At 55.6% G+C, this 25,869-nt stretch overlaps 1 protein-coding gene across 2 annotated transcripts in view; it reads left to right on the top strand.

Annotated features, from left to right (window-relative positions):
• The first annotated feature begins 1,449 nt into the window (after nucleotides 1-1,449).
• The window catches only part of ADGRL1 (adhesion G protein-coupled receptor L1), a 41,380-nt gene continuing 16,960 nt past the window's right edge, over nucleotides 1,450-25,869 (top strand). Inside the window, exons 1-4 of one of the 2 annotated variants that reach the window (XM_081137242.1) lie at nucleotides 1,450-2,353; nucleotides 16,528-16,692; nucleotides 20,013-20,226; nucleotides 23,705-23,814. In XM_081137242.1, coding sequence (XP_080993368.1) covers nucleotides 16,623-16,692; nucleotides 20,013-20,226; nucleotides 23,705-23,814 — 394 coding nt within the window. In that variant the 5' untranslated portion in view covers nucleotides 1,450-2,353; nucleotides 16,528-16,622. The remainder of the gene's footprint in view (nucleotides 2,354-16,527; nucleotides 16,693-20,012; nucleotides 20,227-23,704; nucleotides 23,815-25,869) is intronic. The other variant, XM_081137240.1, reaches the window with a different exon arrangement.

The following is a 25,869-nucleotide window of genomic DNA, read 5'->3' on the forward strand; positions in this document are numbered from 1 at the left end:
CTTGATTTGTCTGCCTAACTCCTCCTCACACCCTGGGTCCGCCAAGATCCAGCCCCTACTTTGGACTTTGCTTTACTTTTTAGGCCTCACTTGGATGGACTCCTTTTCCCAAGGATCAAAGCCATGGATTTGCTCCTCCCCATCCAGAGTTGCACCCATCTTTCATAAAATGGAAGGCTTCCAGGTCTGGTCTCCCCAGGTCCTCACCGGATCTTACTGCTCAGGACTTGCTCCTACTCCCCTCTCCAGGATTCTACTCCCTTCCAATTTCCTCCCAGCCCCCACCCTGCACTGAGTTGTCTCTTTTGCTGAAGTGCCTATTTTTGGCCTGGGGCCCGGCTTTACAGCCCCCACTCTGGGTCTTGGCAGTCACTGCTGTGGCTCAAGGGATCCAAGCCAGGTCGGGCTGGAAAGGGGGTGCGGGGCTCCCTCTGCAGCCTCAGCCCCGGACTCACTCAGCCAGATGCCTAGGACCCCGCCGGTTCCTTGCCTTACTTCTTGTAGTCCACTAGCTGCAGTATAGTTGCTAGGTTGTGGAAATCCGTAGCGGGTTTTTGCTCTTGCCAAGAACCTAAAATTCAGTTTTTTCAATCGTCACTCCCCCCCCCCCCAGTTAGATGTTTGACGCTCTTCTAGATACTAACCTCCCCCTAACACTCCCCTCCGCCCCTGCTGCTCGGTCAGCTCCGAGCCCTTGTCCTGTTGCCCCTGATCTTCTGCTAGGGTCTTGTCCCGTCCTGCTTACTCCAGTCCTGGCTTTGCGGCCTTTCCTCGCCTTTTATTGTAGGTCTGGTATCCCAGGGTGGCAGCCCCCTCAACGCACGCCCGGCGCGTCGCCCCAGTATCCTGAAACCGCTATTACCTTCCCGCTCCGGTGCAGCCAGCGCTCCAGGTCCCTTCTTGCCCGAGTCCAGCCCTCCTTTTGCCCCTCCCCCTTGCACGTCGCAGCCAAAAAGATGGGGGTAGCATCCGCCTCCTCAGCAACAGAGCGGCCCCCTCCTGGAGCCCCCTGCGAGCATAGGTCCGGGAACACAACACCGGGTCTTACTTGTTTCCACTGCATTAGGCATGACGCATTACTCCGTCTCTCGAGGAAGGGTCCGGCCTGAAATTTGCGTGCCCCGCGTGCCTTTGGCTGTGTCGCAGCTCCCCACCTCCCCGTTTCTAATCCAACCCGGGTTTTCCATGCTCTTTCCAGATCGCCCCGTTTCTCCCCTGTTTGGGCTCTTCTCTCCTTTACTTCCTTGCGGGCAAAATCCGCTCCGGGTCTTACTTGCGCCTTTCTCTCCCCCCCTCCCCCCGCCCTACACTCCCTGTCCCAGCGCTGGGATCCGGGACCTCGCCTTCCCTCTCACCGCTTTCCCAGGGGGGCTGGAGGAGGCGAAGGGGAGAAAACTCCAGCCCGGGTTTTCGGGTCGGCCCTTGGTTCGTCCGGGGAGGTTGCGGTGGTTGGTCCCGGGCTGTAGCTCCGGGCCGGGTTTTGCGTGCTCCCGCCACCCCCTCCCGGAGCTGGTGCGCCCGGGAGCGGGGCGAACAGGCGGCTTGTCATTGCTGGTGCCCGGCGCCCGCTCGGTCCGCGCGTCCTGCGGTGCCCACGGGCCCGGCCCGGCGCACCCCCCCCGGCCGCCCCGGGGGCGCGACGCCGCCGCGCCCGCTTCCAGCCGCGCCCCCGCCAGGCTCCGCGCCGACCGCCCCCCACCCGAGCCCCCCACGGCCACTGCGGGGAGCCCGAGCTGTCGGCGCGGGAGCTGTTGGCGCTGCGGCGCCCCCGCCCCGCCGTCTGCCGAGGAGGCCCCGGCGGATGGGGCCGAGTGGGTCCCCGAGCTGTGCCGCCGGGCGGCGGGGGGCTGCAGGGGCACCCCTGCTGCCCCATTAACCCATCGGCTGCCGCCGCCGCCGTCCGGGGGGGCTGGGAAGTCTCCTGGGCGCACACGTGCCACCTCCGTCGGGGCCGCGAAGCTGCGGGGGAGATGCAGGCCGCGGCCGGCGCCGCCTCGGGCGGCTCCGCCTCTCCCCAGCCCCCGGAGCTCTGACGCCGCCCCCGCCTCGCCGCCTCCCTCCCCAGGAGGGGCGCCGACCCGTTCGCCCCCAGCCCGGAGCCGCCACCGCTGCGAGGGGGCCGCCTTTGGAGCTGTGTGACCCGCCTTTTTTTTTTTTTTTTTTGGCGGTGGGGGGGTTGGTGGCGGCGGTGCTGGACCAGAGGAAGGAGGGGACACGGAGGCCGCCCTCGCCCCGCCACCCCTCATCTGTTTCCCCCCCGGCCCGATTCCGGGAGATGTGCCGGGCGGGGGGCCCGGGTTCGCGGAGCCGCAGGAGGGACGCGCAGGGCCCAGCTCAGAGCGGCGCTGGACAGGTGAGTGTCTGCTGGCCCAAGGCGAAAGAGACGCCGCACCTGTGCCAGGTGTGCGGGCCTAGAGGGAGAGGATGGGAACCAGGGTCTGTCTGGGCGGCGAAGGGGGAGGGGATTCTGGAGCCGACGGTCATCGCAGCAGAGCCGGAGGGGAGTCGGGAGCGGCTCGCGCCTCACCCCCACCGGCGATGGGGCCGGGAGGAGCGGGCCCCACGGAGCCGCAGGCGCTCCGGGGTGCAGATGGGAGGCCTCCGGGACCCTGCGGGGGGAGGGGACCGCGAGTGTGTCCGCGCGTGGCTGCGTGTGCCCGCGCGCGCACCAGCCTTTGTGGGGAAGCGGCGCGGCGGTCCCTGCGTGTCCCCGGTGCGTGTGCGCGCGGGTGCTTGGCGCCCTGTTTGTGTAGGTGTCTGGGTGTGAGCCGGGAGGGTGCGTGTGCGCGCTGCGCGCGGGCCCCGGGCCTCGGAGGAGCCTTGTCCGGGGCTGGCACCGCAGGATGCTGGGCGGGGGGTTGTTTTTCTTTGGGAAGCTGAGGCGCGGGATTTAGGGAGGGGTCTGTCTGGGCTCGGATGTCAGGAGGAGTGGTGCAGCCCGGCGGCATCTTCTTTCCGTGGTACTCGGTTAAGCGAGGGAAGCTGTCAGAATTGATCCACTGGGATTCGGGCTTTGAGGAGGAGCCCTCCCCTGACACCAGGTGTTCGGGATTTTCATTGCCATCGTCCGGTCTGAGAGTCCTGGGACAGGAGTTTGGGCCAGGAGAGGGTTGGGAGTGCTGTGTGTGCTCCAGCCTGGCCAGAAAATGCCTTCCAGTGCACCCCTGGCCCCCATCTAAAGACAGCACCCTGACTGTACATGGCCTCCATGCGCATCCCTGTCCCAACTCTTCCAGTCTAGGTCAGCCCCCAGCCCATCCCTGCCCAGCACCTCACTGTACCTTACTGGTGCGCCCTCTCCTCCCCAGTCGGAGCAGCCGTGTGGGTGTCCTGCCCTCCCAGTCTTGAGGCAGGGCCCCCTTTTTTCCTGGCTTCTGCAGGACCCTGAGCCTGGGTTTGTCTGCCCACATCCAAACATGTGGTGTGCCTAGGGGAGCAGGGGGAGGGGTTCAAAATGGCTGCCAAGATGGCTGGTCGTCTCTCTGCCTCTCTCTCTTTCTCTCTGTACCTCTCTTGACTTGCTCTGTTTCCTTAACTGCTGTGGCAGTCACTGTCAAGAGGGAGCTGGACAATGTGGGTACAGGTGTGTGGGACACCTGAGTGTGTAGGTGTCTGCTATGGGCCTGTTAACCTCAAATGCTGCTTGGAAAGAGGACTTTTATCTCTTCCCTCTTCAGCACCTCAGGGGCTGGCATGAGCTTGTAACCTGACCCCAGACTCAACCTCTTCACCCAGGCTAATAGCCTGGGGCTGGCTCCCTGCCCTTCACCAGGTCTCCTAGGCCTGGCACCCTAAATTGATCACTGGGGTGGCAGGGTGCCCCACAGAGGGTCCCCATCTGTCATCCTCTCTGCCTGCCCAGTGACCAGGGGCTAAGGACTCCAGGTGGGCCTGGGTCAGTCCCCAGCTGTGGGGCCAGTTGACTTCTCCTTCCTCCCCACTCCCTTCCTACTAATGTTGAATTTATTACTTAAAAGTAGGATGAAAAGGGGGAGAATAAGAGAAGGAATACAACCTTCATTATCATATCGAGAAAATTATCCGTGATTTTCCTAACTAGCAATTTGCCTGCCATGCCGTTCAGAACTGACTTGCCCATTAATTACAGAGATGAAAAATCATCTGGAAAGAGGAAAAAGGAACTAATTTGATCCCTGGCTGGCGGTAATCGCACCCATGCACTGAGCCACATACATGCGCATGCACATGTAAGTGCCAACCCTCTTGCTGGCATCACCACCTTCCTCTTCCTCTTCCTCTATCTCAGTGACTCCTGCAAGGCCTCAGCCTAACTCATGCTTGTCACTCCTGATCTCCGATGCCCTGGTAGGCCTGCCCTCCACTGGGTGCTGGTTCCAACCCGCACTCGTGGAGTGGGGAGTTGGCTTAGGGCTTGATCACTGACTGGTGCCCTGATGCCTGCCCTTGGGTGTGGAGATGGCGCCAAGGGTGGGGGGAGGGCAAGGAGCTGGGGACCAGCGCATCTGGGCTGTGGGCCCTGTAGGGAAGAGGTGGAAGGCAGGAGACTCAGCCCAGTTCTATTCCCAGTCTGCCCTGGGGAACCCCTTCTCTTGGGGGAGTTCAAGGAGGACCCTGTGGGTATGTTGGGGAGGGGCTGGCAGGCGCCTGGGCTGCTCAGCTGAGACTGTTTGCATCAAGGTCTGGGCTTCAGGATGGTAGACCTGTGTGCAGGACTGTGTGTATCTGTGTCTTGTGGGTCTGTCTTCCCTGTGTGCCCCAGGCTGACGTGAGATGGTATGGTGCTTCAGCCCCAGTGTGGGCACCTGAGGTTGGGTTTCAGATCCCAGGAGGTTGTGCTACTATGCCCTGAAGTGGGTACCCCTAATGGGGAACAGTAGTGGGATCCCTGCCACCCCCATCTGCTGGCCACCGGGAGCTCCATCATGGTCTCTGACCCCTCCTACCTCTCCAGTCAGACGGGTGGCCAAGGACACAGAAGGCTCGGGTTTCTGTGTGGGCTCCTCTCAAGGATCAGATTTCCAGAAGCCAGACACTTCCCCTCCTCCAGGCCCCTCTGTGGGGAGGTAAGGGGAAGGGGCTCCTGAGGCGGGGGTTCCCTGGGTCTAGATCCACGACCTGACTGCAGTGACCCTGGAAGTACATACTTGAGCCAACATCCCTCCTGGGCTGGCTCTTGGCCACCCTAATGAAAGAGAAAAGTGGGGTCCAAGGGTGGGAGAAATCCCGTCTTGTCCGTCATCTGTCTGTTTGCACCTGTGCGTACCTATTTTGTGAGTGATTTGGGTGGTGACCTGACTGAACCAGCATGTGGCCATGTGTCATCAAGCTGTCCCTATGTTCATAGGGGCCTCCTGTGTGTTGGTGTTTGAGTTTTGCAGAAGGGCTTGCCCTGTGTTTGTGTGGCTCCACGTGTGAGCAGCTGTGTGCATCCTATGTGCACCTGCAGGTATGTATCCAGGTGTGTGTATACAGGGCTCCTTGGAATGAGGCCAGGTCACCTCTTTATACAGTCTGTGACCAGATTTGCCAAGTGCCTTCTCCACCAGGTGCCATGCTGGTAACGCCGTGGGGACAGTGCCCTGGTCCTGCCCTCATGGAGCTCACCATCTAGTGACACATAAGTGACTTCAGTCAGTGGCTCATGTCATGGGAGTTGGGGATGAGGTTTGTGTCTCCACCTTCAGAGCAACCACTGTCCCAGCTAGGGAGGAACAGTCTCAAACTTGGGACGCAGCAGCCCCTGCATTACAGCACCACACCCCAGGCATGGGGTGTCGTGGGGTCCAACTCTGCGAAATCTTCCCCATCATCTCTTTCCCCTTTGCCCCCTCTCTCCTTGCTGCTCCTCCAACATACAAAGCATGATTCTACTCCAGGACCTTTGCACTGTCCTTCCACCTGAGACCTCAAAAAGTAAGGCATTTACTCCCTCACCTGCTTGAACTGTCACCTCCCCAGTAAGTTTTACCCCATGCAGCCTATTTAAAATTGCAGCCTTTCACTCACCTCCTGACTTTCCATAGCATGGATGGCTTTTTTTTTTCTTGTGGATTTTTTTGTTAATCCTCACCAGAGGATATTTTTTCCCATTCCTTTTCAGAAAGAGTGGAAGGGAGGGAGGGAGAGAGAAACATCCATGTAAGAGAGACACCTATGGGTTGTGAACCCGCAACCTAGGTATGTGCCCTTGACTAGGAATTGAACCCACGACCCTTCGGTGCTCCGGCTGACGCTCTAACCACTGAGCAACACCAGCCAGTGCAGCACAGATGGCTTTTCCCACACTATAATTTCCTGATTTATCCTGTTTGTTTACCGTTTGTTTCCCTGACCAGGATCCAAATGCTCAGGGAGTTTGTTACTTGGTTGGTTTTTGGATCCCAGGTGCCTAGACTCATACCTGGCCCACAGTAGGTGTTCCAGAAATCCCACCTGAGTGAATGGGAGGGGGTCTCATAATGGACCAGAGACCTCTGGGTGACTCCCATGGTTGCCCATGGCTAGAGCTTCCCATTGCCCTGGACCCCTTGGGGGAATTGAAGACTGCCTGCCAGAGGCTAGGTTAGACCAGCTCTGCACCTGGCTCCTGGCACACCTGGACACCCTGTCCCTGAGCTGACCTCATGGTACTTGTGGCTGAGGGTGTCTGAGTGGGCAGGTAGTTTCCCTGTGCGGCTGTTTGTGCTATAGAGTTTAGAGCTCAGAGGAGGAATGTGGGGGCCCCCTTCCCTTGCCAGGGATAGGAGCCCCAAGGTCAAAGCCTGAGCAGCCTCTCCTCCACCTCCTCTCAGGGCACTGACCTAGTCTCTCTCTCATGAGATGGGACCTATTTTTTTGGTCTGCCCTGGCCCTGAGGAAATAGCCAAGTAGAGGCCACCTGCCATCCCCCCAACAAAATTTGGGGAAGATGAAAATTTTAATAAATAGATATGGAGGCTAAATATAACCCTGCCCCCCAAAGCTAAAAATACAAGGGCCCCTCCCTAAGAGTCTAAAGATACCCAGGAAGTCAGGTAGGGCTCCTGTCCATTGATGAGGAGGTGGTACAGGCAGGTGAGGTGGTGCAGGCAGGTGAGGGGCCCAGGACAGAGTCTCTCAGCCATGACAGTCCTGACATTGGGGTCACATCATTCTTTGTAGGGGGTTGTCCTGTGCATCATAGGACTTTTAACAGTATCCCTGGCCACCTTCCATTAAATACCAGTAGCACCCCCTCCACACACACGCCCTAGTGGTGACACCTAAAAATGTTTCCATTGCCAAATGGTTGGGGTTGGGGGCAAAATTGGTCCCCTCTCCCCCACAATCTCCACCCCCACCCCAGGTTGAGAAGCACTGCTCTAGATCAGAGATTTGCAGACTTTTTCTGTGAAGAGCCAGATAGTAAATATTGGGGACTTTTGTGGCCCACTTGCCAACTCTGTTGCATTTTCTTCCTCTGCCTATTCTCAACCCTTTGAAAGTGGCAAAACCATTCTTAACTTACTGGCTGTACAAAAACAGGTGGTGACCGGGCCATAGGTGGTCAACTCCTGCCATAGAGCACCCCCAAATTGCCCTTGGTAATGCAGGTTGGGGCACCTGTGGATGCACCCTCATCAGCAGAGGGGCAGCCCCATTTGGGGTGAGTTTAGTGCAGACTCCCTGCCCTCACCTCCTACTCTTGTGTGCTCACTCCCCACCGATCACACTGACTTCCTTACTGGCTCAAACATGCATGGGAAGCCGGCACTGGCTCCCCCTCCCTTCCTTCTCTGCCCCCCTACCCTGCCTCTTCACTGCCAACATCTGGTGGCAGCAGAGGGCCCAGAAACTCTTTCATGCCCTCTGATTCTGGCTCTGGCTTCTATGACTTCAGCCTGGCGTGGGAAGCCTAGGACCCGGCAGTAGATAGCTTGATGGGGAAATAGACCACAGGGCACTGTGGTACCACCCTTGGTGGCGGGGAGCACAGAGGAGGCTCCTGGCCAGCCTGCAAGTCAGGAAGGGTTTCCTGGAGGAGGGGACTTCTCAGCTGTGGCCTGGAGGGGGAAAGAAGGATAAAGTGGAGGGGAAGGAGAGAGAGGGAGGGGCCCACCCTGAGGTCAGAAGGAAGGTGGTGGCTCAAAGGGTTAAAGGAAAGGTGCTGTTCATGGCTGGGCATGCCAAGCCGAGACTGGAGGCTGGTCTAGGGGGCCAAAGGACTGAGTTTATGAGTTTGCGTTTCTATTTGTCCTTGGAATGAGAAGACCTGTGGAGGGATCAAGGCCCACAGGACATGGTCTGAATATCCAGCATAAGCTCCCTCTGGCTGCTGTGGAAGAGCACTGCAGAGGGCAGGAAGGGAGTCCAGGAGGCCAGCAGGAAGAGGAGGCCACTGCACCTGTTGAGGTGAAGGCTCCAGTGGGGGCCTGGAGACATTAGAGATGGGCTGGTATGGGGTTTTCAAATCTGAGCTGACATGACTTTGTGGATGATTGACTGGAGGGCAGAGGAAAGGGGAGATGGGAGAAACTGCAGGTTTCTAGTTTTCACAGTGGGTAGACAGGAAGGAAAGAAGAGGGTGGGGGTGGGGAGCACCCACCACTGTCATTCCAGCCCTCCAGCCCACCCCACCCCACACACAGTCTAATCACCCCTTGCCATGTGAACACCTGAGTTAGGTCCCACCTCTCGCTACTGAGAACCTCCATGGCTCCCATCTCACTGGGAAAAAAGCTCAGGCCTTTCCCAAGGTCTGCAAGGCCCTGTATGGTCTGCCCTGTAACCCCCCCTTTGTTTTTCCCACTCTCCCACTCTCTCACCCAGCTGGCAGAAAGCTACTCTCCACATCGTGCCTCAGGACCTTTGCACATGCTGTTCCTGCTACTTAGGATCCTCTTTCCCCAGGTACTTAGATGGCTCACCTCCCTGAGACCTCTGGCAAAATGTCACCTTCTCAGCGAGGCATTCCCTATCTATACCACCCCCTAAATCTCTGTCCTTCTGGCTTATTTTCCCCCAAAACACTTGTGACTCGGTGGGAACTGGGTACTATCCACTGAATGGAAGATCTGTTCTCTGGGTTTATTTTGTCTTAGTTCATTAAACAAATTAACAAGTATACTCTCCTGGCCCAGGGCTGGGGATGCAACAGAGCCCCAGGCAACCACGACGGAACTTCCCATGTGGAGTCCTCAGTGGGAGGGAAAGACGACCGATCAACAGCAGAGTCCAAATCTGTTTTGGGGAGCAAAAGGTGGAGGGCCAGTGTGCTGCAAATGTGGGTATGGAGAAGACCAATGCAGTCCTAGTAGGCAGAGCTTTTGGGAGAGAGAGAGGGTGGGAGTCCCAGCACTGTGTATGTGTGTGAGAGAGAGAGAGTTGGGGGCTGGAGACAGAACAGGCACCTTGGGAGGACAGAGTAGAGCAGGTGATGACAAAGTGGCAAGAAATCAGGGCCTGAGACACTATGTTAGGACACTGAGGCAATAGGGAGGATTGCAGGCAGGGAGGGACATGATTGGGTTTTCATTTTGCAAATATCACTCTGGCTACACAGTGGAGATTGGATAGAGTGGGAGTGGCAAATAGAGGCGGGGGGAGACCAGGGAGGAGGCCTCTGGGGGAAGGGGTTACTTTGAACAGCCCCTATTTCTTTGCAGTCCAGTGCCACTCAGCAGCCAGAGTGATCTTTTTTTTTTTTTAATATGTTTTTATTGATTTCAGAGAGAGGAAGGGAGAGGGTGTCATTTGAGAGAGTCATTGATCAGGTGCCTCCTGCATGCCCCCTACTGGGGATAGAGCCCAAAACCCCGGTATGTGCCCTGAAAGGGAATCGAACTGCAATCTCCTGGATCATAGGTTGATGCTCAACCACTGAGCCACGCAGGCTGGGCCAGAGTGGTCTTTTAAAACTTACAAGACAGGCAAACCCCACCCAGGAGTGTTTGCAAATAAGTAAAATGCATGGCTGGTGTGCTAGCAATGAGTGCAGTGGGATTAAAAAAAAAAAAGCCAGAATGGGATGTAGGAATGCTGGGGCCAGCAGGGCCTTCCTGAGCAGGTGGTGTTTGAGTAAAGGCCTGAAGGAGGCAAAAGAGGAGCTGTTGGGGTGGTTGGGGAAGAATGAACAGCCTGTGCAAAGGCCCTGAGGTGGGACTATGCCTGGTGTTTTCCACTAGGAAAATGGGAGCTGAGCAAGCCAGATGGTGAGGGCAAGGAGGGGACAGGGCAGAGTGGGCAGGGCCTTGCAGGCCTCATAGGCTGCAAGAGGACTTGGACTGTTGGTCTGAGTGAGGCTTTGGAGGGACATGCCTATACTCAGGTGCTCATAGGCTCCCTCTGGCTACTGTGGGGGAAACAAGCTATGGGGGAAACAAACTGGGCAGTGGGAACAGGAGCCTGGAGACCTGGGAGAGGGCCACCAAACTGGTGCAGGGGGAGAAAAAATGGAACTGGAGGTGGCCAAGGGGTAGGGAGAAGTGAACAGATTCTGAAATGGAGACCACAGGAGCTGCTGGTGTTGGATATGGGGGTGAGAGGAGAAGAGGGGTCCAGGATGACTGTACAGTTATGCTCAGCTTGGGAGGGTCAGTAGCCCGATGCTGAAATGTGGGAAGATAGGAAGATGAATGTTTGGCAGGGATCCTGCCCTTCCTGGGCCCACAGTTCCCTTCCTGAAGGAGGGCCATGTTCTGGGCACTCTCTGGGCAGTTGTTCTGTCTGTGTGAGGTAGTTCTGTTAGTCTGGAGTAGGAATGGGGAAATGGTCTCGGAGAGACCAAGAGCCCTACCCAAGGCAGCACAACAGATTTGGACCCAGGGCCTGCCCCTTCCTCACTGTCATGCGCGAAGACTTTCTGGAGGAGGAGGAGGGCCTGTGTACTGGGCTCTCAGGCTGCTGGGTTTGGGGAGGACTTAATCTGCTGAGGAGGGAACAGGAGACAGGAGATGCTGTGTGGAGGGGGTTAGTGAGGGGCTCAGAGCTCCATTGTTAAACACACACCCCTCTGCCAGGCACTCAGACTCCCACCAACTTGAGTGCAGAGAGTTGCTATGGCAACTGCACTCTAGGGCAAACTGGAGGCGCCCCCTCTCTTCCAGCAGCCTGTTCTCCTCCTGTCACCTGCCCTGCCCCATCCCAGGGCACCTGAGGACAGAGCCTGGGTTGCCCGCTGTACCCCTCCACCCCTTGACTTGAGACTGACATGGGGATCAGGTGCTTAGGCACAAACACCAAGGCAGGTGTGAGGCAGGTGGGCTACCTGCCCAACCAGGTAGTCGGACAGGCCTGGGGTCCAGTCCCTCTCAGCATGAGGGCAGTGAGCCCTATTTCCCGTGGGTTCAACTGACTCACACAAATGCAGTAGGGGCCTAAAGGGGGGCTCTTCTGGCCTGCAGGGTCTCCCCAGTTCTCAGTGCCCAGCCTAGGGGACCAGCCTGCCTGGGTTGTAAGCCCCTTACCAGTTGAGTACCCCTGGGACCTCACTTCCTCATGTATAAAATGTGGATACTCCCCCTTTACTCAGTTCTCATGAGGCTTAAATGAGGCACATGTGCACAGTACTCTGCACAGGGCATGGTGTCAGCTGCTGTGCTGGCATCTCCGGGGTTCGAGCACTGGAGATCGAAGCAGCTCTCCACTGCCCTCAGTTTGGGAAAGTTTCCCTGAAGTTGTGTGGCTCAGGGTCCTGCCTCCCACCTCCATGTGTCCAGACCCCTATGTGACTTTCCCAGGGGTGAGGTGACAAAGTACCCTAGACCAGGTGGCTTTAATATTAGAAATGTATTGTCTCGCAGTTCTGGAGGTCGGAAGTCCAAGACCAGGATGTTGTCAGGGTTGGTGCCTCCTGGGGCTCTGAGGCTAGCCTCTATCCCAGGCCTCTCCCTGGCTTCTGGTGGCTGCCACAGTCCTTGGTTTCCCTTAGCTTGTAGAAACATCACCCTGACTCTGCCTCCATCTTCACATGTCTGTGTCCAAAATTTTCCTTTTTATAAGGACACCAGTCCTACTGGTTAGGGCTGACCTTAATGACCTTGTTGTAACTTGATTACTTCATTTAAATGAGGTCCCATTCCGAGGTCCTGGAGGATAGGACTCAAACATATCTTTTTGGGGGAGGACAAATATCAATCTGTAATAACCCCTCTGAAGGCCTCAGGGATGGTCAGGCCTGGATCTCCCTGGTGGCTCCCACATACCCACGCCTGGCCTCCCCACCTAGATGGGTATCAGGTGGCATATGAAACTCTCCAGTGTGGGTGGGCACAGTCAGGCCGGGAAGGGAACGAATGGGAACCACAATCCTCAGCTCCTGAGGTGGGGCCGGTTCTGGGTGTGCCTGGGGCTTCCTGGGAGAGCTGCTTCAGGGAGGGTCCTCAGGAGCAGCAGGCAGCCCTTGGGGAACACTTTTTGTGCCCCTGAGGCATTGGTGCCTAGCCATTGTGGGCTGCACTTGGCCCCAGGTCACAGGACAGATGCCCCATTTCTAGCTGCCCCCACCACCATCCTTAGGCACTCACCTTGGTTCATTCAGTAAATATTTGAAGATCTACCGCATGTTTAGGTGCTAGGAGACAGTCTCAGGAACTTACATTCTCCTGGGGGTACAAAAGAAATCCATGAGTGGAAAGGTAAAGTCACATGGCAGAGACGTGATGGGTGGTGACAGAGGTGACAATTACTGCAGGGGACACTTTGCACTCACTAGTGTCAGGGAGAGGCCAGGCACGACCCTAAGTGTTTCACGTGTATGAGTTCATCTTACTGCGTGGCTGTCCTATGAGGTATTCCCATTTTACAAAGAGTAAAACGGGACACAGGAGGTCACAGGATGGCGGGGGCTGGATGGGCAGGCACTGACTACAAGGTACTGTGATACAGGGTGTTGGAGGCCTGTCCGGACCTCTGAGGAGTACACATCTGAGCTGAGGTCTAAGGGATGCAGAGCTGGGGACACAGGCCAAGGCCTTGTGGTGGGAACTGGGTGGCTGGAGCATGGGGCGAGGGGCAGGAGTCAGAGCATGTGTGGTCTCATGGGCTGTGGAACCGGAGCTGTTGCAGGGGTTTAAGCTGGGGAGTGATCTGTCCAGACTGTCTTTGAAAAGACCCCTCTGTGGAGACAACCCAGCATCCATCTTTGGATGAATGGATAAACCAAATGTGATCCATCCATACAGCGGAATATTACTCAACCGTAAAGAGGAAGGAGGCTCTGGCACATGCTACAAATGAACCTCAAAAACATCAAGCTGAGTGAAAGAAGCCAAACACAGTGTTGTATGATTCCATGTATATGAAATGTCCAGAACAGGCAAATCCATAGAGACAGAAAACAGATTAGTAATTACTAGGGGCTGGACAGGGGGAGGAGTTTTTGCTTAATAGGCACAGAGTTTCTGTTTGGGGTGATGAAGTTTGGAAATAGATCATGGTGGTGCTGGCACAGCGTTGAGAATATAATTAATGCCACTGAATTGTATGGTTAAAATGACTAATTTTATGTTACATATATTTGAAACCATAACTTTTTAAAAGGCCTCTCTGTTTGCTGGGGGAGCCTGGAGTGTAGGAGTAAGAGGGGCTGGAGTATAGTAGGAAAGAAGTCAGGTCCATCTGGGGTAGATGGTGAGCCCAGGTCTGGAGGGTAGCTGCTAAGGATGGATGGACACTTGAATGTTCTGGAGGCACAGACCCAGGACTTGCTCCTGAGCTGGATGTGAGGGCTGAAGGACAGAAGAGCCAAAAGATTTTGACTCCCGAGGTTTTGGCCAGAGGGCTGGAGAGGATGGTGGGACCATGGGCTGATTGATGCGGGCGCTTTGTTTTGGTCTGGTCAGGCTGAAGGTGTGTTGGAGACTCCAGTGGAGGTGTAGACAGTGGGGAGAGGCAGGGCTGGAACTCAAATGTGGCAGTCATCACAGTATAAATGGTGGCTAAAGCAACAAGGGGGGTTGGGATCCCAGAGATGTAGGCAAGGACAGGGAGGAGGCCTGGGGACTCCAATTGGGGTCCCAGGGTCCTGGGGTGCAGCCTAGGAGGAAGGAGAGGAGCCACCCCCTCAGATGGATGCTCCCTGTCTCACGCAGTGCTCACCCTCTGATGGGTCCCAGCTGGTGTGTGTATGTAGACCATTGTCCTTATCAGAACCCTGCAGATTCAGGCTACTTAGGGAACTAGGTTGGTAGAGGGGAAAGGACCTGCTGAAGGTCACACAGCATATAAATGGCAGAGTCGAGATCCACACCCACATGGGTTGGCTGTCCTCAGAGCCTGGCATCCCAGCCTCCCCAGCATTAACCTGCTGCTATCCAGTTTAAGTGCCTCAGGGAGAGCCAAGGAGGGGAGTGTCTATCAGCCTGGGGTCAGTGCCTCTCCTGAACCGGATTGAGGCTCGGAAGTGGGGTGGGGGTGAGAAATGAGGTGGCGAGGAATGCCCTTCCCCCAATGAAAAATTGTAAAATACTGTGAAATGAACGGAAAGTGCTACAGGCTGTGTCTGGTCAGGGTTGCAGGAGGAGACAGTTTTGGGTAGTAGAAGAGAGATTTCGTGCTGTGGGGTGGGGAAGGGTCAGAGAGCTGCTACAGGGATGGGGCACGGGAATTCAGGGCTGTACTGTGAAGGTACTGTCCCATTTCATGTGAGAGCAGAGGGAGACCTGAACAGAGCTGCAGCGGGTGTGCGGGATCCTGGGAGAGTGTTTCAGGCAGAGGAAACAGCCCAGGCAAAGGCTGGGGGTTGGGGGGAGGGTTGGGCAAAAGGGGGCTGGAGCATTCTAGGAATGGAAGGGTTGGAGAACCTGGTGGCCCCAGATCACCAGGAGCCTCTAGACCCAGGTGTGGAATGGAGAACCCAGTGGAGAGCAGAGGGATCTATGTCATTAAATGATTCCTTAGCACAGAGTGGAGGGCAGGCATGGAGGCCGGGAGGAGGAGGTGAGGACAGTGTCCATGTGCAGTAGGATAGTGGCTTTGCTTGTTCCTGGGTGGTGGCATTGAGGACCAGAAATGAGCAGATTGGTGAGATCATTTGGAGGTAGAGTCCACAGGATTGCTGATGGAGTTTATGAAGGGGAGGGAAGAGGCGAGGAATTGAGGAAGATTCCTAGGTTGTAGTCTGAGATTCATTCAACAAAAATATTCACTACTGTGTGCTGGGCCTGTTGTAGATGCTGGGGATGGGGCTTGGAGCAAAACAACCCAATGATCCCTGCCTGTGCAGGGCCATTCCATACACAGGAAAGTTACATTTGAAAAAAGGCCTAAAGGAGGCGAGGGAGCAGAGGGAGTGGCCATGTGGATAACGGGGTGGGGGGGTGGGGGGAGATAATCCTAGAGAAAGTGAGGCCCTGGAGGAGGAGGGCTTGGTGTGGTGGAGGAATAGCAGGAGGCAGAGGGGACCTGAGCAGACACCGGGTCAGCGAGCTAACTGGGCCAGTAGGTAGGCTTTCATTTGGGTGTTCAGGGGAGAAACAGTAGTTGGGGCTCTGTTGAGAGATCCTAGGCTGGAAATAAGAGATTGGGAAAGTATTGGATGGGTGGTTGTATTGAGATTTGGGACAGGCTGGGATGACAGTAGGAGAGGACCAAGAAGGTGTTCATACACTATAGGGCTGGTTAAAACACAGGTGCTGGCCCTCCCCAGAAGACGTTTCTAGCAAGTTCCTGGCCAGACTGGTGCTTCTGGGCCTGGGCCACACGTGGTGAACTGGGTGTAGATACAACAAATGGCTAAGAGTAAAGATCTGGGCATGCAACCTGAAGAGCATCCAAGGGAAACCGAGGCAGTGAGAAGTGGGAAGGAGTGACTGTGAGGGAGGAGATAAAGGGTCAGAACTTCACTCTGTGCTGGATGGAGTAGTAGCCCCTGTGATGGGGATGAGCAGGCAGGAGTGGGGGGACTGCAGGGGAGGGCACACAACCCCCGCCCCTTCCATAACCCTCCCTGGCCCTCAAGGGGGCTGCATTTCCCTCTCCCCGCGTGCCTGTCTCCAGCTTACCTCCAGAATCCCCTGGAAAGAGGGGACTCAGTTGTCCCTGGTGCCCTATTTGTGGTGCCAGCCAGCTGGATTCTAAGTAGCTACCAGAGTGAGAGAGACAGGAAGTGCGGGCTGGGGGCGGGGCCTGGATTCCTGCCCATGTTCCTGAGGGGGAGGCTGCAAGTTGAGCCAGGATGCGGGGGTTCCCCACCCTGGATGCTCTGCTGGCTGAGGAATCTAGGCTGGAGGACCAATGGGCAGGGTCTGGACTTCAGAATGGGGAAGAGGCTTCCAGAGGATCCCTTTCCCCAGGATGTAGGGGGTCTGAGGCCTGCCTGGTGACATCCTGATGAGTTTGCCCCTGTCCCCAGAAGGGGGCTGTTCTGTCTGTTGGGGCAGGGGTGGGCGTAGTATGAGCCAGAGGCCCTGGATGGGGGCAGCCTCTGGCTAGAGGGTGTGGCTTCTGTCAGTGGAGGTGCTGGACAGGGAATGGCCTTTCTCTGGCCTTCAGGACAGATCCCCTTGGCCACCAGCAGGAGGGAGTGGCCCAAAAGCCCCTTCTGGGCCTGAGGGATGGCTCCCACCTCACTCTTCCTGTCCTCCCCAGGCTGGTGGGCCAGGCCGTGGTGCCCACCTGGTAATGCGGGGCAAAGACCCCTGCACAAGCCACTGAGAGCCCCGAAAACGCCCCTGGCCGTTGCCATGGCCCGCCTGGCTGCTGTGCTGTGGAGTCTCTGCATCACCGCTGTCCTGGTCACCTCGGCTACCCAAGGTAGGTGCTCCTGGGGCCATGCCTCCAAAACTCAGCCAGGAGGGTGGGTAGAACATTGAAATACCTCTGGACTACTTGTTGAAGTCCCCACCCCACCCACACCTCAGACGAACCAGGCGAGAGGAAGACTTGGTGGTCACACACCCCCAACAACACTGAGGGGTCCAAGAGCCTGGGGTGCAGCCTGTGGCACCCTGGGATTGGTACAGGCTTTCCTGGTCAGCTGAGGCTCGTGGTGTGTGTCTGTGTCTGTCCGTGTGTCTGTGATTACATCTTTCCGGCTCTCACTGGGAAGAGGCTTAATTAAAGCATGTGCCCGTTGACATTTATTTAAAAACAACTAATTACCCGGCTTAGCCCTCTGCCGGCCCCGGGATCCTGTGCCCCCAAGCCAGCCTGTCTACCCTCACCAGTTACTCAGTTATGGTCCCCATGGCGGTCAAGGGCAGAGCAAGGAGGGAGGCAGGGAGAAGGGAGCTGCTGGCCTTGCCTCTTGCTCTAGGCATGCCCCCTGCCCACCTCTCCCAGCCCTGTCTGGAGGGCACTGGCAGTGGGCGCTGCTTCCCAATGCCCCATCATATAGCCCCACCTTTAGAAAGCCATAGAAGGGGAGGGGCTTTATTCAACCATGCCCAGGGCCTTGGCACTGCTTTGGCCAGCAGGCACCCTCTGCTTCCCCAGTGCCCGAGTTCTCTGCCCATTCGGGTCCTGCCCCATAGCCCCAGCTGGTCCAGGAGGGGCTGCTTCCACCCCCTGGACCCATCTGAGCCAGCCCTCCACCCCCGGCCTGCCTCCCAGACCCAAGAAGTGCTAAAATTAGCTGTGGAAGCAGATGGTGCTAGAGGAACACATGTAAAACTTTCCCCCAAGTGGGACAACTCACCCTAGAAAACCTCAGGGGCCTAGCTGCCATGGGTCCCCAGCCAACAGTGGAGGTTCCAAATCTTAGGAAAGAGGTCTGTTTAGCTCTGCTACCATTATGCACTGGTACCTTCCCTTCATTTACAAATGACACTTGTCCCCACATTGGAGTCTCTGTGCCACTCTGTGCATCCCCACTTCCCTCTGGCACCCAGCAAGGCCTGGCTGGGACCAGGGAAGATGGCTGTCGCGGCAGGCTTGGACCCTGCCAAGCCCACTCTGTCCTGCAGGACTGCTGCCTTAATCATCTTTTTAAAAAAAACATGATTTTATCGATTTCAGAGAGAGGAGGGAGAGGGAGAGATAGAATCACCCATGATGAGAGTCATTGATCAACTGCCTCCTGCTGCCCCCTACTGGGGGTTGAGCCTGCAACCCAGGCATGTGCCCTGACTGGGAATCAAACCGTGCTCTCCAGCTTCATAGGTAGATGCTCAACCGCTGAGCTGTCCTGGCTGGGCTAATCATCGTAACAGTAATTGGCACCCTGTTGTCTCACTGTGTGCTACTGCATCCACTGCATCTGTCCCTCATCCTGGTTCCATGAGGTGGCAGCTGTCAGCTCCTTAGGGAAGGAAACAGGCACAGAGGTGGTCAGTGAGTAGACAAAGCCACCAGCCAGGGAGTGGTTGAGCTGGGATTTAAACCCATCAGTCCAAGCTTTCAGTCCCCACAAGGCACATGATGGGCACTGACATGACGATGCGACCCCACTGAGAACTGGGCCTGCCCAGGGTGTGCTCTTTCATTTTCACACAATCCTGGGTAGTTTCCTAGATGATAATGAGGAGGACCCTCCTGGTGGTGCCCTCACTGTGCACAGTGCCATGCCCAGCACTTCCTTCACAAACATTCCTTGCGCAGGAATCTTCACAGCACAGCCCTGGGCTTTGGGTGCCCATTTTACAGATTGGGGAACTGAGGCCTGGGAAGACTATAGGGGTGTCTGCCCAAAAGAGTGTGCATCAGAATTGCTGGTGGGTGCGTAGGTCCAAAGGCTCCTGGCTTTACCCCGAGATCCTGATTCAGCAGGCCTGGAGGTAGGGTGGCCATAATTTGCATCTGAACAACTGCCATGTGTTTCTGGTGCTGCTGATTCCTGGGCCACATTGTGAGAAGACCTGGGCCAACGGATATACCTGGCCTGTCATCTGGGAAGTGGTGGAGTCAGGCTCAGTGATTTCTTCCAGAATATGAGTTCATACCCTCCCCCCATGCCACTTCTGCTCCTTGTGTGGGGTGGTGTGAATTTAGGGAAGTACCCAAGCTCACCCTCGCTTCTGACAGTAATTGCAATTCAGGGGTACTTCAGACCATCCTCAGGTTTGATAGTTTGCTAGAAGGATTCACAGAATTCAGAAATGCTATTAAACTTACAGTTACAGTTTATTACAGTGAACTGATGCAGATTAAAATCATCCAAGAGAAGAGGTGCGTGGGGCATCAGCATCCAGGCAAGTTTCATGCATGGAGCTTGCAGTTGTCCACTCTTGGAGTTGTGGATAGTGTTAACTCTCCTGGCAATGCTGGATGATAACACACATGTACTGCCAACCTGGGAAGCTCCCCTGAGCCTCGGTATCCACCGTCTTGACTGGGGCTCTGACCACCCACATGGCTGACCTTGATCTTCAGCCCCTCCAGAGGTCAACTGATACTTCATGACCCAAAACTCCTACCCGAAATCACATTGTTAGTGTACTAGGTTGTTCGGGCTGCTATAACCAAAGACCACAGATGGGGGTGGGAGGCTTAAACAACAGAAATGTATTTCCTCGCAGTACTAGAGGCTGTAAGTCCAAGATGAAGGCATTGGCAGGGCTGGTTCCTTCTAAGGGGGCCGCAAGGGAAAGATTTGTTCCAGGCCTCTCTCCTTGGCCATTTCCTTCCTCTGTCTCCACATGGTCTTCCCTCTGGTGTGTCTCTGTGTCCAAATTTCCTCTATTTGTATTGGATTAGGGCCCATCTTAATGGCCTCCTTTAAACTTGGTTATCTCTGTGAAGACCCTATCTCCAAATTTGGTCATATTCTGAGGTCCTAGAGGTTAGGACTTCAGCATAGGAATTGGGGGGGAGGGGCACAATTCAACCCCTAACAGCACACACTATCTGGCTTGACCCAAGTCCCCCAGGTAAATAGATGCTCTTATCAGACAGTACATTCCAAGGGCTTGGAGGGCCCTCCCAGGTCCTGAGGCAAAGGCTAAACTCTCTTTGAGCAGGTTAATGACTTTACTATACACTGAGCACACTGAGAGACCCATTTTACAGATGAATAAACTGAGGTTTTTATAGCCCGTGCCCCAGATACAGCCAAGCTGGAGGTGACGCCTCTGTGGGATCTCCACTCCTTTCCCTGTGCCCTGAGCATGATGCGCCCCCCTTCCCTTTCGCCACAGGCCTGAGCCGGGCTGGGCTCCCATTTGGGCTGATGCGGCGGGAGCTGGCATGCGAAGGCTACCCCATCGAGCTGCGGTGCCCGGGCAGTGATGTCATCATGGTGGAAAATGCCAACTATGGACGCACAGACGACAAGATCTGCGACGCTGACCCTTTCCAGATGGAGAATGTGCAGTGCTACCTGCCTGACGCTTTCAAGATCATGTCGCAGAGGTGAGGGGCCCCACAGAGCTCTCAGAGGCAGGGTGGCAGCAGTTTCCTGGAATCCCAGAATACAGTGCCTGTCCTCCATGCACCCTCTGGACAGCACACCCTAGTCCCCTCCCGTGTTCCTTTTATGCATTCCACACGTTTCCCCGAGCACCTTCTAGGTGCCAGGTGCCACGCAAACAGCAAAGACCCAGCCCAGCCCCCACTCAGCTTGTTTCCCCACGTCTGTACCCTCCTCCCACACACATACACACATGAGCCTGATGCTTCTAGAAGCTCATGCCAAGGTTATAGGGAGGCGGTGAGAGCTCGCAGTGTAAAAGCAATGGCAAGACAGGGTTAAGGTGTCGTGGGAGCTGAGGGAGGATCCAGAGTCTGGTCAGGCTTCCCTGAGGAGGTGACAACTGAATACAGCTGACAGAAGTGCATGTGAGTGTGAGAAAATGTGAATGCCTGTATGTGTGAATGTGAGCGAGTGGGGGGTATGCCAGGCAGAGTCACTGAGTGTTCGAAGCTGCAGAAGCCTCTCTCATACCCACAGCTAGTCCCCTTAGAGCTGGCCAGTGCTTCCTTCAAATTATACTGATTTGACCACTGTTTCCACCAAGTTCATATCTGTCCCCCCGACACACAACCTTTTACTCCCTCTCTTTGCCCCCTCTTGCCTGCTACAGTCTGTTCCCTCTACAGCAGCCAGAGGGCGTCTGTGAACACCTGAATCTGGAAACATCCCTATTTTCAGAATCCTACCTGGCTCCCACTTCACTCAAAACAAAAGCCCAAGTCCTCCCTGCGCCTGCAAGGCCCTGCACACTCTACCCTTTCCTCTCCTGGCCTTCACCTCCTTCACCTCCTCCACGCTCCCCCTCTCACTCAATTCCAGCCCCCCCTTCTGCTCCTTACACACAGCAGGCATCTTCCCCTAAGGGCCTCCTTTGGGCTTTTGTATTGGCTGTTTCCCCAGGCTGGATTGCTGCTCCCCAGCAGCTGCATGGCTCCCCCCTCCTCAGGGATTTTTTTCACCTAACTATCCTCTCCTCCGGGCCTGCCTGATACCTTCTCTAACATCTCACCTCCCCACTTCCTCGCCCTTTCTCTGTTTTGTTTCTCTCCTAGCCCTGACTTCCATCCACAATTCCATTAGATGTTTTGCCTCTTTATGTTATTTTATGTCTTCCCTTATTGGGCTATCAGCCCCATAGGGACAGGGAGCCTTATCTATCACTGCTGTGTCCGAATCAGGCACTCGCTGAGTTTTTGCCAAATACCTGTGAGAATGCAGGATTCACTCTGGAACCCAGGGCATAGAACTGGAAAAGGGAAGGAAGGCTTTGGGCATAGGACATGTGTGGTCAGTTGGCAGCCGGGTTGGCCAGGCTGGAGCTGCTTCTTCCCCTCCCTTCCACCTTTACTCTCTCCAGCATCCATCCTCCTCCAATAATCTTGCTCTCTTTTCCCCTTCCCATCTCCCCTGCATGGGTGGTGACAATCCAGCCTCCCAGTCTTTGCTTGGGCAGTGCCCCCTTCTCCTTGGGAATCCTTTTCTCCCTCCTACCTCTCCAGATTCTCCCTCAGAGTTCATTCAGTACTGGCTCTGGGGCCTCCCAGCACCCAGCACTGCGACTGGCCAAGTTCTAATGCTCATGGGTTCTCAGTTCCAGAGTGGGGAATGCTGAGCAGTGTGGTCACCAGGGCTAAGGGAGTGTTATGAGGCCGCTGCTCTGCTGTTTTAAAACCTGGAGGTGCTTCATATCAGTTAGGGTACAGTTCACTGCCCTGACAGAGACACCCCAGAATAAATTTAGTTATCAGAGCTGAGAAGACCTTCAGCACCCACTTCTCTGTCTTGGTGCCTCTGGCACCCATCATATTCACTCTCCAGCTGGAATGCCAGCAGCTTTCTCTTTTCTTGATAGTGAGGTGAAATTCACATAATACAAAATTCACTACTTTAAAGTGAACAATTTAGTGACATTTAGTATGTCTTACAAGTTGTGCAACCACCATTCCTACCTAATTCCAGAACATTTCCATCACCCTGTACCCATTAGCAGTCACTCTCAATTCCTTCCTCCTCATGGCAACCAATAATCTTCTTTCTGCCCAGCCGGGCGATCGGGGTTCGAGTCCCAGTCGGGGCACATTCCTGGGTTGCGGGCTGCAGCCAATCAGTGACTCTCTCATCATTGATGTTTCTCTCTCTCTCTCTCCTTCTCCTTTCCTCTCTCTGAAATCAATAAAGATATATTTAAAAAATAATAATAATAGTCTTCTTTCTGTCCCTGGATTTGCCTGTTCTGGACATTTTACATAAATAGAATTGTGAAACATGGCCTTTTATGTCTGGCTTCTCACACAGTATGTTGTCAAAGTTCATCCACATTGTAGCGTGTCAGTGCTTCATTCCTTTTTATGGCTGAGGAATATTGCATTGTATGGATGGGCCACATTTTGCTTATCCATTCATCTGTTGATGGGTGTTTGGGTTGTTCCCACCTTTTGGCGATTGTGTGAATGACACTGCTGTAAATGTTCACGTACAGTTCTTGCTTTCAGTTGTTTTGGGAATATAGCAAGGGATGGAGTTTCTGGGCCATAGGTAACTCTCCTTAACCTCCTGAGGCCAGTGCTGTTTTTAAAGAAGGGGTTTGATGTGGGTGGGTAATCTTTGGTTAAGGGCAGGATTGAAGAGAGAAGACACAGGAGCCCCTCTGCCCCATACCTGTCACGAAGTCCCCCCAAACTGCTTCCTGCACACCCACAGTCAGGTCGGTGTCCTGCTGGCTGAGACCTGGGCTGCTCCAGGAAACGGAGACCCTGACTGTGGGGACAGACAACGTAAGAGAAACACCTTTTAGTTGTTGTTAAGTGGGCCTCACTTTACATGTTAGCTAGACCCTGAGAAGCTAACAGCCACTCAGTTCCCCGTGGGGAACCAAGAATGGCTTCACCATGAGGTGAGGACTCTGCCCCTGTCCTGGCTACTCTGGCTGCAGATCCTCACAGCAGCACTGTCCCAAGAGGTGGACACAGATGCATTTTACGTAAATAGAATTGTGAAACATGAGCATTTCATTAACAGAATGTTTGCAAAGACGCTGCCTCCCCTGTGTGGCTGCGCACATCTTACTCTTCCACGAACAAAGGAGGGGCTTTACAGTCAATCGAGGGAAATACCGAGGGTGTGATAGCACCAGTGACACACAGGATGGGCGCGATGAAGGGTGGCTGGGGAAATCGTTTATGAGGCAGTGCTCCAGGGCCAGCCCTGAGCTTGGTGCTGTGCCGGGGCAGAGTGGAAGCAGCCTATCTAGTGGAAGAGAGAGAGCAGGCAGGAAGCAGGAAGCAATATCCACGAAAGGCCCCTGGCTCTGGCCTCCATGGTTCCTTCCCAGTTTGGGGGTATCCGTTCTTCTCCTTATCCTGGAGGACCCCCAGTTCTAGGCCTGCCTTTTCTCATCTCCCTGTCTTTCCTCCACAGGTGTAATAACCGCACCCAGTGCGTGGTGGTTGCCGGCTCTGACGCCTTTCCCGACCCCTGTCCTGGGACCTACAAGTACCTGGAGGTGCAGTACGACTGTGTCCCCTACAGTGAGTCATCTTTTTCCTCATGCGGACATGGGCCCTTCCCCCACCCAGAGTGAGCGAGGAGGAGACACCTTGACCTGCCACACACACGTTCACGCACGCACACACTCGGCCAGGTCGGGGCCAGGTCCACGGGGGACAGCTGGTCTGTTCCCTGCCTTGCACTTTCTCTTTTTCTAGACCCCCTTGTCCACGCTCAGTGCCCGCCCTATCACCCTCCCCTACCTTTCCCGGCCCCCCCGAAAGACTGGCCCTTTCTGCCGGGCACCTTCTCAAGCACGCGTTGCCCTGGCCCGCTTGCCCTGTTTCTTCACGTGCCCCCGGCTTCTCTACACATGGCCGGGCCACTCCCCCACACTCTGCGTGGCTCACTCACACCTGTCCCTCGCCCTGCTGCCCCGTCGTCCTGCCCCCACACTCTCATCCCTGCCCCTCCTGACCCCCCACCTGTTCTTCCCTCACTCACCACCCTTCCTCTCTGAACTTGCTCTCCTTTCTCTTGTCCTCTCCCCTCTCACCCACCTGCTCCTGCCCTTTCCCAGTCCTGGAAGCTGGACTTTATGTCCACAGAGAGGCTGAGGCCTCATGGCAGATTCGGTGTGAAGGGCTGAGGGCATCTTCCACAGAGTCCTAGCTGCTGGTTGGTTTGCCCGTTACCACAACAGCCCTTCCTGTTTGCAGAGGAAGGGCTGCCACGTTGTACTGAGAGTGGCTTCTAGGAAGCCAGAGGAAGGTTATCTGGGAGCCAGAGGCCTGGCTTTCTTGCACCTGGCAAAGGGGAACAGACAGAGACAGGGTCTCTCCTCCTCAGCAGCCCCCCTTAACCTCATCCTTGCTTCCTGCCCTCACTCTTCCCTCTGCCTCCCCTCTCCTTCCCCAAGCCCCCAGCTTCACAGAGCCAGCCAGGAGGTAGGGCCTCCAGGCAGAGGGGGGGAGGCAGGGTCACCAGAGTGTGTGAGTGTGGGGCTAGGGGCGGGGAACAGGAGGCCCTATGACTCTCCCTCCTCCCCCTCCCACTCCAGCCTTCTCCCCCAACCTTTGATTTCTCCTCGCAGGTGATGATCTACATTGGGGAAAACAGGATCACTTATGTGCTTCCATGACTTTCTTCTTTTACTCCTCACCCTTTCCTTTCAGTGACCGAGGCTTCCAGCCACTGCCTGAAAGGAACACCCACCTGATCCTTGAAGCCTTCCCACAGCACTGGGGACACTGCCCACCCCCGGGGCTAGGGCAGCAGGGAAGGAGGGCAGGAGGTGGGGAGCTTAGCATAACGGAGAAATCAGGCTGTGTTCGAAGCTCAGCCGGGCTCTTGAATTTTTCTGGTTCTGAAACTTGAGCAAGTGACTTCATTTCTCTGGGCCGCTATAGGGGAGGTGAGAGTCAAGGAGATCATGTATGCAAAGCAGCCGGCCTAGGGCCAGCCTCAGAGCCTGCTCCCAGTGGCAGAGGCAAATCCTCACCCTCCCAGAGCCCAGACCCCAAGCCTGGTTCAGGATGTGCTCAGTAATGGCCTGAGTGCCCACCTGTGATGGGGGAAGGTACCAAACACCTTCCCTGGGACACTGCCAAGAATGGAGAGAACATGGATAAGGCTCCCCATGGCCCTGAGCTGTAGGTGTGAAGGAAGTGGTGCCCACTTGGCCGGCCGTGCAGCCTCAGCCGTGTTGCTTCACTTCCCCGAGCCTCAGTTTCCCAATTGATAGACAGGATTATCAGAAGACTGCCCAGGAAGTACCTACCACAATCCCTGGCACCTAGTGAGGGCTGGGCACTTGGTAATTATTGTTTCTGCTGTAGCTACCAATTATTGTTATTGCTCTTGGTAATCAAAAATAAAACTAACAACAGATGATGAACCCAGTTTCTCCTGAGGCAGATGGGATAAAGGGCAGGAAAAAAAAAAATCCCTTGGTCTAAGCGGAGTCCAAAGTGGATGCCATACAGGTAAAGAAGCAGGAAAAAAGTTTAGAGGGCCTGGGGAGGAAAGGGGTGGGGAGACCTCCTGGAGCTGACCCGCTGGGGTGGGCAGGGGCATGACCCACAGAGACCAGGAGG

This window comes from Miniopterus schreibersii (assembly GCF_964146895.1).
Source record: "Miniopterus schreibersii genome assembly, chromosome: 4".
NCBI classification, from domain to species: domain Eukaryota; kingdom Metazoa; phylum Chordata; class Mammalia; order Chiroptera; family Miniopteridae; genus Miniopterus; species Miniopterus schreibersii.